Source organism: Ixodes scapularis, unplaced genomic scaffold, assembly GCF_016920785.2.
Source record: "Ixodes scapularis isolate PalLabHiFi unplaced genomic scaffold, ASM1692078v2 ptg001192l_1__unscaffolded, whole genome shotgun sequence".
Taxonomy (NCBI): domain Eukaryota; kingdom Metazoa; phylum Arthropoda; class Arachnida; order Ixodida; family Ixodidae; genus Ixodes; species Ixodes scapularis.
The window spans coordinates 1,226,296-1,245,340 of NW_024610115.1; the positions used below are offsets into that span (position 1 = coordinate 1,226,296).

The following is a 19,045-nucleotide window of genomic DNA, read 5'->3' on the forward strand; positions in this document are numbered from 1 at the left end:
TTTAACACGTCCAGAAGTTCCAAATACCCAGCAATTTTTATGGAACTCTATCAGACCGCGGAAGTACAGCGCCCGTGAGCCGTGGTTCGCCGCGCGCAGGAAGACATCTCTCTCTCGCGCATGCGCATTGCGCTGGCTTCTGGACTTCGGAATCCGAGCTTGACGTAGCTATCGCGTGTCAGCGGCGTTGACGGCCTTGTTTTCTAAGGTAAGTAAGTAAACGTTAAGTTGTTCCGAACGCAGTGTTAGCTTGCTCTCTCTAAACGTGTCGTATATTCCAAGTTCGGGACGCCCAGCGTGTAGCGTCTCGCCTTCCCATGCGCATAGAGCTAGGCCTTGTATAGGCCAGAGCTAAGCGCGCGACTGCTTAGCGCGAGCTAATAACGAGCTACCACAATTCATTTGCAACGTGCATCCGGCACCATCAAGATTGCCGGTCCTAGCAATGCGAGCTCGTTTTGAGCACGACCACCGAAACAGGCGATGGAGCCGACGATGTAGAAGACGATGGTGCGCTGAGGGAATCTACTAGTGATGAAGTTTAGAGGAGGAAACGTGCACGCCTTGTGTTCTAGGTGGTATTGGCTATACGCACGACGCGAAACTCGTTTAAAACGAATGGTTACGAGTTTCCCAAGCGGTGGCGTAGTTCAGTGGTTAGATGTCTGCTTGATTCGCAGCGGATCCTATGTATAGTTCAACCCCCCGTGTGAGCTTAAATTCTTTTTTTTTTTTATTTTACATTTAGTTTTGTCAAGCATTTGGCGATATTTACATTTCACATTTACAATAAACACTAAAAAAAAAACGAATGTCATCATTGAAATTCGGCTTAACTAAATGGTATGGGACTCCTTTTTCGGTGGTGCAATCGAGGACAGCGGTGCGTGCGTTGCCGGTGGAGGCCGCGGTAAATAGTTTTGTACTTAGCAGCCGCCAGGGATGGGCAGTATTTCAAATAGAAGTATTTGAAATACGTATTTCAAGTACTTTGTGTATTTTGCACGTGTATTTAATTATAACTTGGGTAATGTATTTGACGATTGTATTTAAATACTAAAACGTGGGCATTTCAAATACAATTGTAATTGAATACATTATTGTGGGCGAAAATATATCCCTCAAATTTATTGTCACGACAATTCCTGTTTTTATGCTTGTGGTTGTAAGATATAGTCTCCATCCTTTGTTCGGCCATGGGGTTTTTCCTTTTTCTCCTCTGGCTTTATTTTAAAGACGCTGCCCAGAGCAGGAAGAAAACTACGTTCTGCACTGAATGCAGTGTCTCTCAGTCAAGCACAAGCGTTGAATGCTTTGCGATTACGGTGCTAGTCCAGGGCAAGAATAGTGACGAATCGACGGTCACAAGCAGACTGGCTAAATAAGTGTCTGTGACAACTTGTGATGCTTTGCAGCCTGATTTCCATTCATATTTCTGCCTGGAACATTCTAAATGCGCGGTCGTCCAGGTTTTCATGACAAATTCTTTAGGTAGTGCTGCGCGTCTTGGTCGTCTCGGTCTTTGTTGGTCTATAGCAAAATGTAATCGACAAAAAAGCTGATTGAAGATCTGTACTTCTTCACCTCTTACGTCCAAGCTGATCACATTTTTTTTTTTTGTGATTATATTTCTGGTACGTTACTAGACCCTCGCACACTAACTCCCGAGTCTACGATGCAAAATTAAAATGAGGTACCTAGAAACCCGTTGCAGGTGCCCTGAAGTTGCTGACGCAAATTTTGAGGAATGTATTTGGAAAAGTATTTGGAGGAAACCAAATACGTTTGGTTGTATTTGTATTTTGTACTCAAATGCTCTTTTGAAAATGTAATTAGATTTTAATTAATTACATTTTTGACGAAGTATTTTGTATTTCGATACATATTTGCATGTCTTTTGCCCATCCCTGGCAGCCGCACACTGAAGCCGCTTCGCGGCGTGAACGCAGGCCGGGGGGGGGGGGGGGGGGGGGCGAGGGAGGGGAGGAGGATGAGGATGATGATGATGATGATGATGATGATGATGATGATGATGATGATGATGATTAACGAGCTCCCCGGTGATACACGCGCCGTCCGAAAAGGGTTACCCAAATGGCTTGACCTCTGCGCGTCATGCGTACAGCCATTTCCGGTCAAGTTGCACGACGTATGGCATATAGCGTTACTCTACTTTAAATGCATCTGAAAGCATGGTGGAGCACTGGTTTCCTCTGCTACTCGACCGTGTGGCTGATCTTGGCAGCTTGCTAAACATGCGGTCACATAAAGGTGGTATCTGCTTGATGCAGAGAAATAATGCAGACTTTTGCTTCTTAGGGATAGTAACGGATTATCATCCAATGTTTTTAGTCTCCGAGTGAACTTATCCACGCTAAGCCAGTAATCAGTCATCGTGTTCTTAATACTCGTGTGCGTGTTGCGGATGCTCCGTGGCTCCGGGTGATCTGTGCACTAAATGGATGCCATTTTATCGGGACTGATATGCCCGAAATAACTTGAGCTTCTAATGAATGTACACACTTCGAAGCTACCCCTGTCGAGTTGAAACCTCTATTGTAAATAGTGATATTCACTGGACGCCACGCTGCAGCTCTCTGAACGCTGCGCATTCTCAAAGTGAACTCCCGCTTATGGCCTGACAAGGACACTGTTTTTATGTAGAGTAATGCTGCACGCACGACGTCGTGCAGCTCTACCGTAAGTTGCTATACGCGCGTTAACGTTCATTGATTGGACGACCCAAAACCTGGTCATAGTGGCAGAGCTTTGTTCTGCCACTATGAATACGCAATTTTTTCATCTGGGAAGCAGCAATAACTAAGTTATTTTCGAGAGCGTTCATGACATAAGAGGCCGTTAGCAATAAATTATGTAGCTAATCTGTTATCGTCTCCTTGCCAACATCCAAAGTAGTTCGGCCTACCTTAGAATGGTGGTGTGCTCTTCAACTATTTGCGGCAAAGCCATTTTGGCCGAAAATTGGAGATTTCGAAGATATGTTAAAAGTCGAAAGGTGTTAATACTGTTTTCCTATGGCAATGTGCAATGTTGCCGAAACTTATAGGAACACACCAACTGTCCATTACCTCATAAAAGTGCTAACCTGTCGGCAGCCGAATGACAACTATGACTTGGTGCTTAATGCAACAATTTTGTGCGCTAGGTCATGGATTGATGTAATTTTCACGAGGTAATACAGTCAGACGTTATTTTGAACACTGAATACTGTACGTCTATAGCAGACGCATAATAATTTCTCGAACATATGGCAGTATTCCCATGTAAAGATTAAAGGTTTCATTCAGCTTGGTCACACTGTCGCTGAGAGATAGTCCATTACTTTAAGCAAAGTGTCTAGCTTTCGGCAGCAATTCGGAAAAAGATATGCTTATAGACCAGCACATTAACGTTACGGTTTGTGTTCGTTTGGCACGTTCAACAGCAACCTGGAACATGTTGAAGCATGTTTTTGTTCATACTTTACACTAAGAAAGGCAAAGGCCTGCTGTTTAATGTGCTGCTTTCTACATATCCTTATTTACAATTCGCTTGGAAATGTTCCTTGCTCAGATTAATTGGAGGTGCTGCAGTAAATGCGTGACCTACTGGGAGGACCATTCCTCTGTAAATCATATTGACAATGTTGCAATATAATGTGAGTCAACATGAATCTGGTATTCAGATATATTATCATTTATAACCAATACTATAGTATTGGTTCTATAGGTCGTAAGATGCGTCGTAGGATGCATACGCTCTATAGAGCGTATGCATCCTACGACGCATGCGACCTCTATTTTAACCAGTCTTAATATCACTAGGCTGCAAATGCAGGAGCCTTTGTTCTGCAGGCGCACATAAATATACTTTTGACCGGGCTATGCTTATCAGTTCGAATTAGTATTATAAACAAAGACATGAAATTTCAGCATTCTAATAATAACCACAATATTCTGCTTAAGCACTTCAGGCAGACTTTTTTGCAACATTGCATTGACGGGTACTGTGAATTCTTTTTTTAACTGAAGTATCTTGTACAAGTTTATAGGCAGGCGAGCTGGTTAATATGGAGACATTCTACAACCCAAGACAGAGGCTACAAAGAAGGACAAACACACACGTCTCAATTGAGACATGCGTTTGTCTTTCTTTGTCGCCTCCGTCTCGGGTTGTAGAAATCTCTTATCGTTGTGGGCTGACATGTGTCCAGTTATTAATGAGAACTGACGCCAGTGGGCTGAAACGTTTTTAGAGCGCAGCTCTTAGGGGCCCGTTTCCGGCTTGAGCGGCGTCGGCGTCGCCGTTGGCGTCGCCGTCGGCGTCGGCGTCGGCGTAACCGCGCGGTGCATCATGGGAAATGTCCCATAATGCACCGCGCGAGCCCCCCACCGGGGTCACGTGACTTCGTGGGGGGCACGTGACCCCCCCCGAGGTCACGTGACTCCCCTGAGGTCACGTGACCCCCTCCTCGAGGTCACGTGACCCCCTGAGGTCACGTGACCCCCGCCAATGTCGCGTGACCCCCCGATGACGTCATCGACACTGATGTCACCGGCATCCACATCGCCATCGTCATCATCACTGATGACGTCATCATCAGTGATGATGACGATGACGATGCGGGTGCCGGTGACGTCATCAGTGATGATGACGATGACGATGTGGATGCCGGTGACGTCATCAGTGATGATGACGATGACGATGTGGATGCCGGTGACGTCATCAGTGATGATGACGATGACGATGTGGATGCCGGTGACGTTACCGACATCCGCATCGTCATCGTCATCATCACTGATGACGTCATCAGTGACGTCACTGATGTCGTCACCGGCATCCGCATCGTCATCGTCATCATCACTGATGACGTCGTCAGCGACGTCACTGATGACGTCACCGACATTCGCATCGTCATCGTCATCATCACTGGTGAAGTCATCAGTGACGTCACTAATGACGTCATCGGTAGCCGCATCGTCATCGTCACTGATGACATCACCAGTGACGTCAGTGATGACATCATCGACATTGGGGGTCACGTGACCCCCCAAGGTCACGTGACCCTCCAAGGTCACGTGACCCCCCCCCCTGGTTAGTCTAACCCCCCCCCCCAGCGCCCTTCCCTCCTCCTCCTCAAGAGCTGCGCTCTAATTCGGCGTTACAGGGAGTTGTAAGCGGCTTTTACTTTTTTTGTGTACAGTCTCAATCCGTCTTGATGGAAAGGTCAGACTTTAAGCTCGTAGTACGCGTACGGACTATCCAAATTAAGGACGTTTGTCTCGACTGCAAAGTATACAACAGACACGATTTAGAACTCGTCCGGATTGGATTACTAACCGGCATTGACACTGAAGTTGAAAAAGGAGCCAGGAACTCCTTAGCTTCTGTTATAGATCTTCCTCTAAATATTCCAACCCATTATTTAAGTCCTCTTTCTTTCAGGCAACTGGTGGGAATGAACCCAGAGGAGGGGTCCCGACAGACATCAAGAAAAGTTGCTCTTGTGCATCGGAAGGTGCAAGGAGCCCTTCAAGAGCTCTCGAAGTTCAGGAAGAAGTGGCAAGAAAATTCGGCGCTTGTCTAAATTAATTTTCATTTTCTATCGTTAATAGTTCGATTTGTTTTCATAGGCCAAGATGGCACATGAAACAAATTTTTGTTTCATAGGCCAGCATAATTTTTTTACATTTTTCTTTGGGAGACAATGCTCACTTTCATCTTTTTTTAAAGCCTAATAACACTGGCTCAGTTGCCCCAAAATATTTGTGGCACGATGTGTTTTCTAGTCATTTAAACGAAAAATAAATGTTAATACTTTTGAAGCAGCAAACTGTTCGCTCTTCTTCACAATGGGTTCGTTGCTATGGTTTGGAACCAACAGCATCAAGCGTGAACTTAGTTTCATGAGGATGTTTACAAATGTTTACCTGCCTTTATCCCCCTCACTGCATGTACAATGCTCCCTAAAATTGAAGTAGCATGCGAACACCTTCTCATAGCATTCCTGGCTGTTGAGTATATATATGTCACAGATTCATTGTTCTGTTTTCAGGATAGTGCTCGCATTAGATACAACAGTTCAAATTTTCCATACAAGTTTGGGGAACATTTGCGCATTGCAGGTAATTATATGTTGCCAAGACTCGCATCAAGTTGCGCCTTCAAACCGTCAGAACATCCCTGTTTTGCATGTCACCTATTAACCTTTTCAAGGAGAAACTTGGCATGTGACATACAAAGACCGGATGTACTCGTGATTAGCGGTAGTATGGTGCCTGGATCGCGTCTCCGACTGGTGTGTTTAGCGTCCTATCCCGCCCATACATCAAAAGGTGTCCCAATGTGGCAACAAATGACGTCACAGACGCCGGAGTGTCATGCTGTTGCCTGTCGCGATGCTGGCGGTTGGGCGTAGTAATGCTTGCAAAAAGCACGAGCGAATGCGAGTGTCGCTGTCGTCACGGCGTCCCAGACGTCCCAACCTCCGGCTGCTCTAGCTTCCGTGAAATGTCACAGTGGAGAGCGACCTGCAGCAGAGCAGGCATCTGCCATATTCACCACAGCTGCTGAGACACCACCAGGGTCGCGACCGGCGACAGCATGACACTTGTAGGACGTCATCAGGCGGAAATCGAGGGACTACTTTTTTGGCCGCGGTAAACACACCAGTCGGAGACGCGTTCCAGGCACCATAGCGGTAGTAATGTAAAATGGGGCGAGTACCATCACAAATGAGACTGAACTTTTTCCGTACGTATAAGAAATGTGACATTTGCTGTTTTGGACGCGTTGGAACATGTGATCCCTTAGCAAAAAGAGGCCGTACTTCAAACGAAGTTGCAATATATTTAGTACGAATATTCATTTTGTATTTATTCTGTATTATTTTGGCCGCATTCGAAATACGCGGGTAATGTATTCAAAATACATTATAAATATGAATCAAAAAATATTTTAGATATACCAAAAATATTATTCCTTCACACTCAAGATGCCACTTGTGGATTAGAAACCGGTTACACCATTTTTTTTTTTATCTTCGATTTTGTCAGCAAATGGTGTCCCTGTGGTATTTGAAGGCACTATAAATACATCTCACAAAGCCACATTAGAAACGAACACAAACACCATGACGCACTGAAGAGCTCATTCACAGTCCCGTTGACTGCTCTAGAGCCTTATATAGCCTACATATTGAAGGCAATAATTTTTTCGGTGACCACCTCTGCGCTTATTAAGGTTACAAGTATTCAATCTTCTCCTCGGGAGTCTGTCAAGGGGGAAACAGTGTTCTGAAGTTCGTGGACGATATCTCTTACTAAAAGGCATTGGTACAACTAATAACAATTCGGCACAGTCCCTAAAACAATATCCACACAAACGGCTCATAAAATACATGTTATTGCTTCTCTGCGTAGCAGCACTCAGGGCGAAGCGAATCAAGGCAGTTTCTTCACTTTAAAATACTGTAAACGACTTTATTTTCGTGAGAACCTAATTCTCGCAAAGTTGGCGAATCGCCTACAATTCCGAAAAATAGGTCCCGTGAACAATTCCGGCAAAATGTAAAAACATTAAAATCTATATTGCGATCCCAGCGCGTCGCGAAAATTAGAATTTGCGAATTATTCCAAAACTCCAACTTTGACCTAAATCGCGAAATACTGAGCCCGCGAAAAATAAATATTTTACAGTAGCTGTTTTGCCTTTCCTTTTTAGTAGTTGACTATTTAATATGGTAGTTAATGTCACTGTATTAAAGTCACTATTCACATCACGTACAATGGTGAGTATACACGTTCAGTGAACTAACATTGTGTTAACAAAACCACGCCAAACGTATCTGTTCACAGCACCTGCTGAAGCTTTCCAGCATCAGCAAATGTTGTGGTTGTAGTTCCCGAACCCCGTTTGTGATTGGTGTGCAAGGAACTGATCAGGTGTGTTCTTGATAGAAAAAAGGAAACAATAACATAAACTGGGCTGATTTATCAGTGCGATGCTGCGCAATTCAATTGCCAAACTAATCAAATGTATTTAGGCGCTTCAGTGTACTCCATATCTGCTTGAAGTGAACTTCAGAAGGGGAGCTTTTAAATATTTTGGTAGTTTAAGTCAAACTACCAAAGTATTGCAGTCAAAAGGTACTTAGAGTATAACACAACAGTATTTACGATTTTCAGGTATATTAAGAGTATTCTGCACGTATTCTTGATTGCTCCATTTTTTTAGGGTTGGAGTATATTTTGCATGAATTAAATAAATATTTCAAGAAATATATGTGAAAGGTATTTTGTGCCTATTAATTTAGTATTTACATATTTCAAAACGCATGAAGGGAACTTCAAATGTAGTTTAAGTAAAGGTATTTTAAAATGACTTTTAGAAGTATATTTTAGTACTAAGTAACAAAAAAAGAAGTTTATATTTTCGGTATATTTTTCGTGTACTTACAATTATGAATTGTGTTTCAAATACACTCAAATTAGAATGTGGTATATTTCAAACGTATTAGTTTTCGCTAAGGGATGTACCTCGTAAAAATGGTATGTGTCCTGGCATGGCTTGCAACAGAACATTTACTGCTGTGTGCCATGATGGTACATTTCCTGTAGCATACAGTACTTGTTCCGTAATGATGATGTATGGAACTTGTGGCTGCCCACACAGCAACAACATGTCCCATGCTAAAGAAGTATGGAACATGTTCAGTAGTCCGGTAATACAGTACATGTTGTGGCAACAAGGTTAGCATGTATGTGTCCCATACTTTGACAGGAGTTTTTCTAACAGTGTACCTCGTTGATATACACGAACTCAACTCTCTGACGTCACGACGTCAGAGGGTTGAGTTCGTGTGGTAACGCGTCGGTCGCATTTCCGGTCTGGGGCTGTGGGTAGAAGTCCCTATGGCAGACGTGTATTCCTGCGTTGTTTTGAAAGGAACCAGACAAAAACCTGCCTTTTCGTCAAAACACCGCGACTGGGACCGTACCAAAAGTGTCGAGAAAGGTTTGAAGGTCAGTTGTCACGTGCTCGGTTCGTCCGAGAATCCGGATATGTGCCGTGAAAAGGGAAAAGCAGACGCCGTCGGACAACAATTGCTTGGGCGGGAAGCACTTTGGGTTGAATTAGGGGATACTTCTGGTCATCGGATTTATTTGTTTTGTTCCAACATGAACGCCAGAAAACCGTCAAGTTGTGCGGACCATCTGCGGACTACCGTTCAGTGCGTCTTCTAATTCAAACGGCGGCCTGATCATTCGAACTGTCGTATGCTCTTTCAAACGCTTCTGCTTGTCGTCTGCTCTCTTAAACGACGCCGGCCCGTAGACCAAAGGTTGGCCCGGTACTTGCGATAAGAAGTAAGTGCAGGCCTCAAAAGACTTAAGTTTGAAGGTTGCAGGCTCGATGTAAACATTAGATACAAGGAGATGTTGATCATTTTTACCAGTGGCCATCACCGACTTCTTATCCCTTATTCACTTCTTCCGATTCTGCTTCCGATTTACAGTATCGACGTCGACCATCTCAGCTACGGTTCAGGCTTTCGCAGCTCGAGCGGCGTCGCGTCTGAAAATTGCGAGCGAAATCGCATCATGCGAATCAGGCTTTAGCGTACGTGCTGCGGCGTCCACGCGGAATGAGTCGCCACATGTCACATTATTCACGCGAAGTTTTGTGGTGTAACGAGCTTCGGTAATTTTGCTGACGCCGCTCATGTAGTCACACATCGCCAAGAAGACGTAGAGTCAACAATTCGAACGTGAAAAAGGGCAGGGGGACTCACACCGGCGCCGACAACATCGCATTCCAATGGTTTGTTTATGGGCGACGGCGAGCTTCTTGCCCACAGCCCCATCGCGCATGCGCGGCGCCGGTGGCGTCCGCTAGGGGCGCTCCGGTTTGTTTGTAAACATGAGTTGGTGTATAAGCTTGACATGTGCGGGTGAGCTCTTTGGTTCTTGACCGTTACAGATTTAAAGACGACACAAAACACGGCGCAATGGAGAGCCGTATGTAAGAACTGTTTGCATATCAAAAGTATGGAGAAAAAATCTATAATGTTAGTCCGTTGCGAAAAATAAAGATCTAATAACAATAAATCTTAAACCGTTCATGAAAAATTTTATATTTTTGTTATTTTCATGCTCGACCAGTGTTATGCGCAGTCCGACAAGCTTGAATCAGATAGAAAAACAAATTATTGGGATTCTATTATTATGTATTCAATAATAAATGGAAATGATCCTCGCGCAAAGCATTTTTTTATATATTCTAGTGAAGCACATCCGCCCAACACTTCACTTCCGCTAGTTGCAGTACGGGAGCGACGGGAGCAGACGCCTTCACTTTTAGGGCGTTTTGATGCAGTTTGTTGTCGTATGTCGTGTCGATGTCGAGTGGAGTGGCGGGGCTTGGGAGTTTGTGACTGGTGTTATTGGTGATCACTGATGTGGCGCTGATGCGCCTTTTGTTTACACCGCCACCACCCCGAACTTTGAAGATTCACGGGCCCGTAGCACTGCATTATGCTGAATCGCGAGCTACTCTGTTGACGTCGTTTTCCTGGTACCACCCGTGGATACTGCAAGCGTTTAAACAGTGTGCACCGTCTTGCCTACATCCCCGGTGACGTACTCGACCTGTTGAAACTTATTGCTTCCGTCATTTTGGAGTACGCTAGGCAGTTATCTCGTTTCTCTGGTTTCGGTTATAAAAGCCAGGCAAAACGCTCGTTGTTCCCGCCCTCAGTACACGTTGGACATCTTCCACACTTTGGCACCGTATAACTGAATGAACTGGGATTTACACTTACATCAGAGGTCACTCCGGCCGCTTCCTCACCGTTGAGCAGCAGGATCAGCTGGCGACAAGCCGCGGATGAAAGGCCTCAGCATGAACAGCCCAAGTGCTCTGGGTGCCGATGCGGGCGATGCGGGTAGGCCAGCACAAACCGTGACCATTCCGGCTCTTCGTTATGACACGGTGTTGCAGAAAGCAGTGTAAAATACAACTCTACGGACCACCGAAGCCAACGCACTGTTATCGTAAATCTTGGCTTATGATTGCGCCTTTCTAGATTTTCTTACTTGTTTTGCTGGAGACGCAAACGACGGGCATAACAAGATCGCTTGCATAATCCGCATACCTCGCAAAAGCATTTACCCAGTCACCTTGCGCAAAGCGCGAAACACGGAGTCGAGTTTGCACCGTCCTGACTTCCCCTGCCTTTTACCTGCTTTAGTGCAGTTTGTACCTGCTAGTATGCCTACTGAAACTGAAACTTGAGAAACTAGGGGCAGTGCCAGAGAGAAAAGAGACAAAGTTGGGAAAGATTGCTCGCTCTCTCCAATTTTTCAACTCTCAAGTGATTGTACCATAATAAATGCACCAACGCCATGTCCATAATTTATGGGATGTTTTCAAGAAAATGTTGCTTCAATTAACGGATAAATATGTTCCCTGCATAGATTCTAGAAAGCTAAAAAAACGAAGAAAACCATGGGTAACTTCAAGTACTCTTAGGATAATTAAAAAGCGAAGGAGAGCATTTGATAGATATAAGAAGACCAAAAGTAGTAATCACCTTGAAAAACTGGCTGAGCTTACGCGTGAATATAAAAGGAGCATAAAGGGTGCTAAGGAACAATATCTTAATACACTCAATGACAGATTAAAAACCAACCCAAGCTTTTCTGGAAGTATTTAAAGGGATGTGGATCGGATGTAGTAGGAATAAGTGAAATTACATATAATCAACAGACAGTTTCGGATGATACAGAAAAAGCAACGTGCTTCAATAATTACTTTCGGTCTGTCTTTTTGCCCAAATGTATGTATGTATGAAAAACTTTATTAAAGGTATATCATGAGGGAGGTAGTTTGAGGTGGCCCGGAGGGGGCCATCTCTCACAAGCACTAGGTGGACTCCTCAGTACAGGAGCCCATTGGCGACTGCCGCGGTTCGGGCTCGGTCAACCAGGGCCTTCTGGCCCTCCAGGTCGGAGCAGTCGAGCAGGGCTGCCTCCCAGTCCTCCCGGGTGGGGTTGGGTTTTGGGACGAGGTTCGGGGTTGATTGGCATGCCCACACCATGTGGAAGATGTCCGAAGACTTCTCCGCACAGTGCGGGCATTTTCCTGTATAAGCAGGATCAAAGTGTTTTAAAACTGCCGGGCACAGCAGGGTTTTGGTGTAGAGACGGAGGAGTGTGCGTTCCTCCGCCTTTGTAAGGCCCTTACAGGGCTTAGGATAAATTGCGTGGCCGAATTGGTATAATTGAGTAATTTCTCGAAAAGTGAGGGCTGGATTGGGTTCGGGATCCATTTCGGAAGGGTCTGAACGCGTTGCCCGGAGAGTGAGCGAGCGGGCGGCGGCGTCTGCCGTTTCGTTGCCTTCGAGGCCCATGTGAGCAGGAGCCCAGACGATCGTTCGAGACGCGGGGGCCCCGAGGTAGTCACTATCTTTAAGGATGCGATACGCAAAGAGAGGAATGTACCCCTGTTCAATATTTCTGCAGGCCCCTCTCGAGTCGGTGATGATGACTCTCGAGTCCTGGTCTGCGGCGGCTAGAGCGATGGCGATCTCCTCCGCATGTGTTATGTCTTTAGCTCTGAACGTAAGGCCGTTCACCAGGACGTTTTGGTGGACGACTGCAGCCGTGTACCTCCCCCCATGGTGAGGGCCGGAGGCGTCCACATAGAAGATTCCGGGTTTGGACCCATAGTGGCGGGCCAGTGCCTCCGCCCGCGCAAGGCGCCTGCCACTGTGGTCGTCACGTGTCATGTTGGCTGGAAGAGGGCGCACGTGCAGGGCGCATCTCCAGACTTCGGGGATGCGTACGCGCTCTTCTGTCAGTGTTAGGTGATGGATGTGTAGTCAAGCTAATAGGTGGCGTCCCGACGACGTCTTTGAAAGTCTTGTATATTGATTGGTCAAGTGTGCCTCCTGGAGCTCCGCGAAAGTGTTTACCATCCCCAGGCCCATGAGGCGCTGGTTGGACGTGTTCATCGGGAGATCGAGGGCACGCTTGTACATCTTTCTAAGAAGCACCTCAAGGGCGGTCTCGTCAAACTTGCGCAGGTGGAGGTAAGGAGTCGAGTAGAGGACTCGACTGGTCACGAACGCGTGCGCCAGCCGCAAGGCGTCTTTGCACCGTAACCCCCCGCGTTTGTTGGAAACACGGCGGACCATTCGGCCCACCTGGTCCCCCACCTTGCGCAGTTTAGCCAGTGTTGTATCAACCCGCCGATGTTTGTGGATAAAGAGACCAAGCACTCTAATCTCATCGTGTTCGGGTATCGGGCCGCTGGCCAGGGATAATTCCATTTTGGTGGTGCACTTAGGCGACGGGCGAATGTGCACAAATTCGGATTTGGACGTGGAACATTGAAGGCCGCAGCGGCGGGCGTAGGCGTCCACGATCTCCGCCGCTTGCTGCAGGTTGGCCTCAATGTCTCCCACCGACCCGTGTTTGGCCCAAATGGTTATGTCGTCGGCGTACAACGCATGCTGGACGCCTTCGACTTTCGCCAGTTGAGCCGGAAGTTTCATCATGGCCAGATTGAAAAGTAACGGCGAGAGGACCGCGCCCTGTGGTGTTCCTCTCGTTCCCAGTTGATAGGGGCCGTGTTCTTCGTCTTCTATTCGGATAAAAGATTGTCGATCCGAGAGAAATTGCTTGATATACTGAAAGGTGTTAGGTCCACAGTTGGTCTGGGAAAGATGGTGTAGGATAATTTCGTGTGTGACGTTGTCGAAAGCCCCCTGCAAGTCTAGGGCGAGTACTGCCTTATCGTTGAGGGGGCATTCGACAGGGTTGAGAATTTCTCGGTCGAGCTGAAGCAGAACATCCTGCGCGGACCGGTGCTGGCGGAAACCGAACATGGTGTCTGCGAATACATTTTGGTTTTCCAGAAACCCAGACAGCCTGTCCCGCACCATGGTCTCCATCAGCTTTCCCGCACAAGACGTCAGGGAGATGGGGCGGAGGTTGTCTGTGTTTATGGCTTTGCCGGCTTTCGGAATGAAGGTTACCAGGGCGGTCTTCCATTCGAGTGGGATGGGTGTCTCACCAAGCCAAATAGAGTTGATGAAAACGAGGAGGGTTGCATAGGCGGGGTCGGGAAGATTGGCAAGCAGTTTCACAGTTATCATGTCCCGGCCCGGTGCCGTTCCTCGTTTCATTTTAGCTAGGGCCGCCTTCAGGTCGTGCAGCTGGAACGGCTGATCCAGCTCCGCGTTCTCTGAACCCGCATACGAGTACGCAGGCCCTCGGGGGTCCTGTTGGGTGCAAAGGTATTGGTCGCGTAGTGTGCAAGCTAATTTTGAGGTATCTCCATCGAAGCTATGAATAGCTCGTTGGAGATGTTTTTGTGTTTCGGCGCGGGTTTGAGTCGGGTCAATTAGGGCGCGGAAGAGGCGCCACGGGCTCCGGCTAGACATTTGTCTGGCCGCCGTGTTACAGCGGTCCACCCAGTTCGAGTCGGCGAGTTGGACCGCGTACTCTGCCGGTCGCTGGGTGAGCTCGGCGATACGAATTTTGAGCTTTCTATTATGTTTTTGGCGGCGCCATCTGCGGACGAGGCTGTGCCGCGCCTCCCAGAGGCGCAGAAGGTGGTTGTCCACCTCCGGCGTTGCCTCCGAGAGTTGAATATGGGTTTCCGTCGAACGGAGGTGTGTAACCAATCCTTGTGCCCACGCGTGGTATCCTTGTTCGTTGATGGAGGCCGAATTGATGTAGCTTTGCCGGAACTTATTCCAGTCGGGGAGTCGAGCTTGTGCGTGGGGTCTTGCCAATGGTTTAGTCCTTATGGTGATATTGATAAGGCAGTGGTCACTACCAAGGGTTTCCTCGGTGTTGGCCCACTCTGCGTGTCTAATGTTTTTCGTAAAGGTAAGATCCGGACACGTATCCCGGGTCACAGAGTTACCCACTCGCGTTGGATACGCAGGGTCGGTGTGGAGAGTCAGGCCCAGGGTGGACGCAAGTTCCGCTAGCTTGCGTCCCCGCTTCTCCTCACGAACGTACCCCCAGAGCGTACTAGGGGCGTTGAAATCGCCCACAATCACGAGGGAGTCCCTGCCCGCAGCCTTTAGAGCGCGGCTAAAGAGTGCTGCGAACGTTACATTTTTTAGTCTGGGGGAACAGTAGATATTGAGTATGTGGAGGGGTGCATCTTGTTTCTTGAGCGCAAGGAGTGTCACCATTACATACGAATATTCAGTTTGAAGTTCCAAGTCGACTAGATTTGCCGTATAATTTTTATGCACACAGACGCAGGAAGAGGGGTCCTGCTGGAAGGTGATGTAGTTTGTAAGAGTGGCGCCGCTCCCTGGCTCCTGGAGAGCAACCACCGCAGGAAGCGAGTCGAGAGTTGAAAGGAAAAGTCGGAGATTCGCCCGCTTTGCGCGGGAGCGGAAGCCCCGGCAATTCCACTGGACAATTTTGACGGGGGTGGCCGAATTGGTTCTTGGGGAGCGCCTGATCTTAGGGCTGCTCGCCATGGTGAGTTAGGCTAAGGAGGGATGGTAGTGACGCTGCTCCGGAGCCAGCACTCGCGGGGAGGGGGGCGTCCTCCAAACCGGAGAGCGAGCAGCTGTCGTCATCGTCTACATCTGGGGCGCGTCTAGGTTTGAGAGGGCGGCCGGATACGTCCCTGTAGGGACCGCCGGGCCTGCGCGAGGGGCGCAGGGAGTGCGCAATTTGTTGGGCAATCATCGCGGGGATTGTCTCTTGCAATTTGGAGATGGTGTTGACCATCATTGGGATTCGGTTTTCAAAGGCGGTGAATCGGGCGTCAATCGCCGCGAAGCGGGCCTCGAAACGGGCCTCAAATGCGGCCGCCGCACTTGACGCCGCTTTCGGCGCCACGAGCTCACTCTCCATTTCCTCAGCCGCGGGGGGGGAGGGGGGAGGAGGACGCTGGTTCATTTTGGATTCCAATTCGTTAATTTTCTTCAGCAGCTTCTCGTTTTGGGCCCTGAGGGCTGCTATTTGATCTTGCTCGGCGCTGCGCGCCCTTGGGGGGGGGGGGGAGTGAGAAGTGGGGAGGAGGAGCCAGCCCTACCCGAACCGCTCACCTGATTTCCGTTTTTGACGGCGTCGACCCAGGACCCGGTCTTGCCACGCTTCTCCGCCGCTCATTTCTCCAGGCCGCCGTGTGGTGGCGACTCCGTCGACGGTCGCTTTCCAGCACCTCCGGTAGGTGGCGCTGGCTTCGTGGTGTTAGAGGTTTCTCGGCGAGACTGGTCGCCGGGAGGCCCAAGATGGCGGCTTTTCTTCTTGGGCGCCATATTCTTTTTTCCTCCCGTCTGGGCGGCCATCTTGGGTGTGCGGAATTTCGCCGCACAGTCGCGAGAGTTGGTGGCATGGGCGCCACCGCACACAGAACACCGGGGAACACAGTTATGAGGGGCCCGCACCCCCTCCACTAGCGGAGCTTGGAGTCCGCAGAGTCCACACGTGTTCGGCTGCAGGTTTGGGCATGCATCCGCGCGATGCCCGACGGCCCCACACTGGCCGCAGGCCGGGATAGTTTTGTAATAGTTTTGCACAGAGACGACCATGTTGTCATAATGCACGTAACGGGGCTTCTCTCTACCCGCGATTGTGATGCGTGCCTTGTTGGATGTGCCGAATTTTCGGATTTCCACAATGGTACCGGCGCGCCAGCACACTCGGTGTTGAAGGGTTTCGGTGGTGTCCGTGTTACGGACCACGATCACTCCGTGGCATGTGTTGCCGCCGTCCTGTCTCAAATAACCCTGAAGCGGGATTGAGTCCTTCTCAGTGTTGACTGCAAAATCCCCGATGAGCCGGTCGGCCGCCTCGATGTCCGGGGTATGCACGATGATGATGTTTTGGTCTCGCGAGGGCAGAACGGAGATGGCGCGGGCCCGTTCCGGTCCGAGGTACGCCGAGATGGCGGTTCCGTAGCCGGTTTCCGTGAGCACCTCGTGAAGAGAAACACGTTCTCGGGGTTTGAGGACTATAACGTAGTCTTCGGGATCGGGTTTGGGCATTGGGCGCGGCTTCCACTTCGTGAACGCCTTGCCCTTGCTTCCCGTGGCGCGTGTCGCGGGAGCATTCATTTTTCCGACCGACGAGCCGGGGGCCATGGTGTCGCCGGGCGTCGCCATCTCGGCTTTGTCCTGTAAGCGGCGTGCAGCCGCTTGAAGTAAAGCTTGACTCCGAATTTCCGGAAAAACCGTCGGGCTTGCGTCATCGGTGGTGGGAACCGAAGCCCACGCCATCGCCTCAGGGTCGTAGCCGCGTAATGGGAGCGCGGGAGTCGACATTTTTTCCTCGGAGGGCCGACTCTACCCGCCTCTCGGCGGGCGTGCTGCGGCGGGCCGACGGAGCGGGGCGATGTTTATACTACGATCACGTACAGTTCTCCGGGGTTTGCGGAGCCCGGAGAAGACGTCCGTTCTCGTCGGAGGTTCGCAGCCCTTGCCCAAACACAACTGTGTTAATCCATCCACTGTTAGTACGGTGGAATTAATGCAGCCAGTTGAGCTTGGCATGAGTGGTATTGAGAAGGCGTTAAAGAACATAGATGAAACAAAAGCAACTGGACCGGATGGCATTTCTCCGCGTGTACTAAAGCGATGTGCTTACCCAATTTCGGTTTACCTTTATTTAATTTTTTCCAATTCACTGGACACAGGACTTTTGCCAGATGACTGGAAGGTAGCTCATGTCGTCCCTATCCATAAGGGGGGGCCAAAAAAAGACGTCGTAAATTATAGGCCCATTTCATTAACTTCCGTCTCATGCAAAGTCATCGAACATATTTTATATTCAGAGGTAATCGGTCATATGATAAGAAACAACTTGCTGATTAATGAACAACATGGTTTTCGTAAGGGGTTTTCATGTACTACGCAACTTGTTGAATTTTATCATGACCTTGCATCTGATGTCGATGAGGGAGGGCAAATAGATTGTATATTCTTGGATTTTAGAAAAGCGTTTGACACGGTCTCACACTCACTTCTTCTCAACAAACTAAGAATGTTAAATCTAGACTGGGCTGTGCTTAGATGGATAGAAAATTACTTGTTCCAGCGTCGTCAATGTGTAGTACTGAATGGCAAGAAATCTGATTACGTTGATGTAACATCAGGAGTTCCACAGGGCTCTGTCCTGGGTCCACTTTTGTTTTTAATTTATATTAATGATATTTCTGTTGGAATTTCCTCTTGTATTCGACTTTTTGCTGATGATTGTGTAGTGTATAGAAAGATTAAGAGTTCAGATGATGTCGCCCAGTTGCTAGCAGACCTTGATCGTATTCAAAGTTGGTGCTCTACGTGGAAAATGAATTTAAATCACAAAAAGTGTGTTAACCTTTGTTTTACAAAGAAAAAGAAACAAATTGAATCTCAGTATTTTATAAATAATAACCCTATAACCAAGGAACTTACTTACAAATACTTGGGTGTCATATTGTCATCTGACTGTTCATGGAGTGCCCACATAGAGGAAGTAGTCTTAAAAGCTGGCAGGGCAATGAATTTTATCCAACGTAACTTAAAATGCTCACAACCTAACTTAAAGACAACTGCTTATTTAACATGTGTTAGACCCATTTTAGAGTATGCATGTGCTGTCTGGGATCCAGCCCAAAAAACGTTGATAGATAAGCTGGAGAAAATACAAAACAGGGCGGCTAGGTTTGTTCTTGGACGATACGGGAGGAAAGAAAGTTGTACAGAAATGAAAAAAATGTTAAACTGGGAACCACTTTCCGTACGTCGGGAAAAACTGCGACTAAAACTTTTATACTCAATAGTTAAAAATAAAACGGGAATAAATAGCGAGACTTACTTAAAAGAACCCTATTATGTTTCTAGTCGTAATGATCATAGTCTTAAAATTAGAGAGTACCGCGCTAGGACATGCAAGTTTGCAAACTCCTTTTTTGTACGAACAATTGCACAATGGAATCGGCTGTCTGAAGAGCAAGTGTGCTGTTTCAATGAAGACGTGTTCTTTTCATCCTTGTAACCCCCCCTGCTGTAACGCCCTCGGGC

General features: G+C 47.9%; 1 protein-coding gene across 1 annotated transcript; it reads right to left on the reverse strand.

The window, feature by feature from the left end:
• Positions 1-12,016: 12,016 nt before the first annotated feature.
• LOC121834458 lies at positions 12,017-17,452 on the reverse strand. The gene is made up of 2 exons (XM_042288152.1): positions 16,088-17,452; positions 12,017-12,144 (listed from the first exon to the last, which is right to left on the reverse strand). The coding sequence occupies exon 1, from the start codon at positions 17,303-17,305 to the stop codon at positions 16,148-16,150; it is 1,158 nt and encodes a 385-aa protein (XP_042144086.1). The 5' UTR covers positions 17,306-17,452; the 3' UTR covers positions 12,017-12,144; positions 16,088-16,147.
• Positions 17,453-19,045: the final 1,593 nt, after the last annotated feature.

Bases quoted from the DNA above. Each gene is read 5' to 3' on its own strand.
- LOC121834458 (XM_042288152.1), bottom strand. From the start codon at position 17,305: ATGTCGACTCCCGCGCTCCCATTACGCGGCTACGACCCTGAGGCGATG.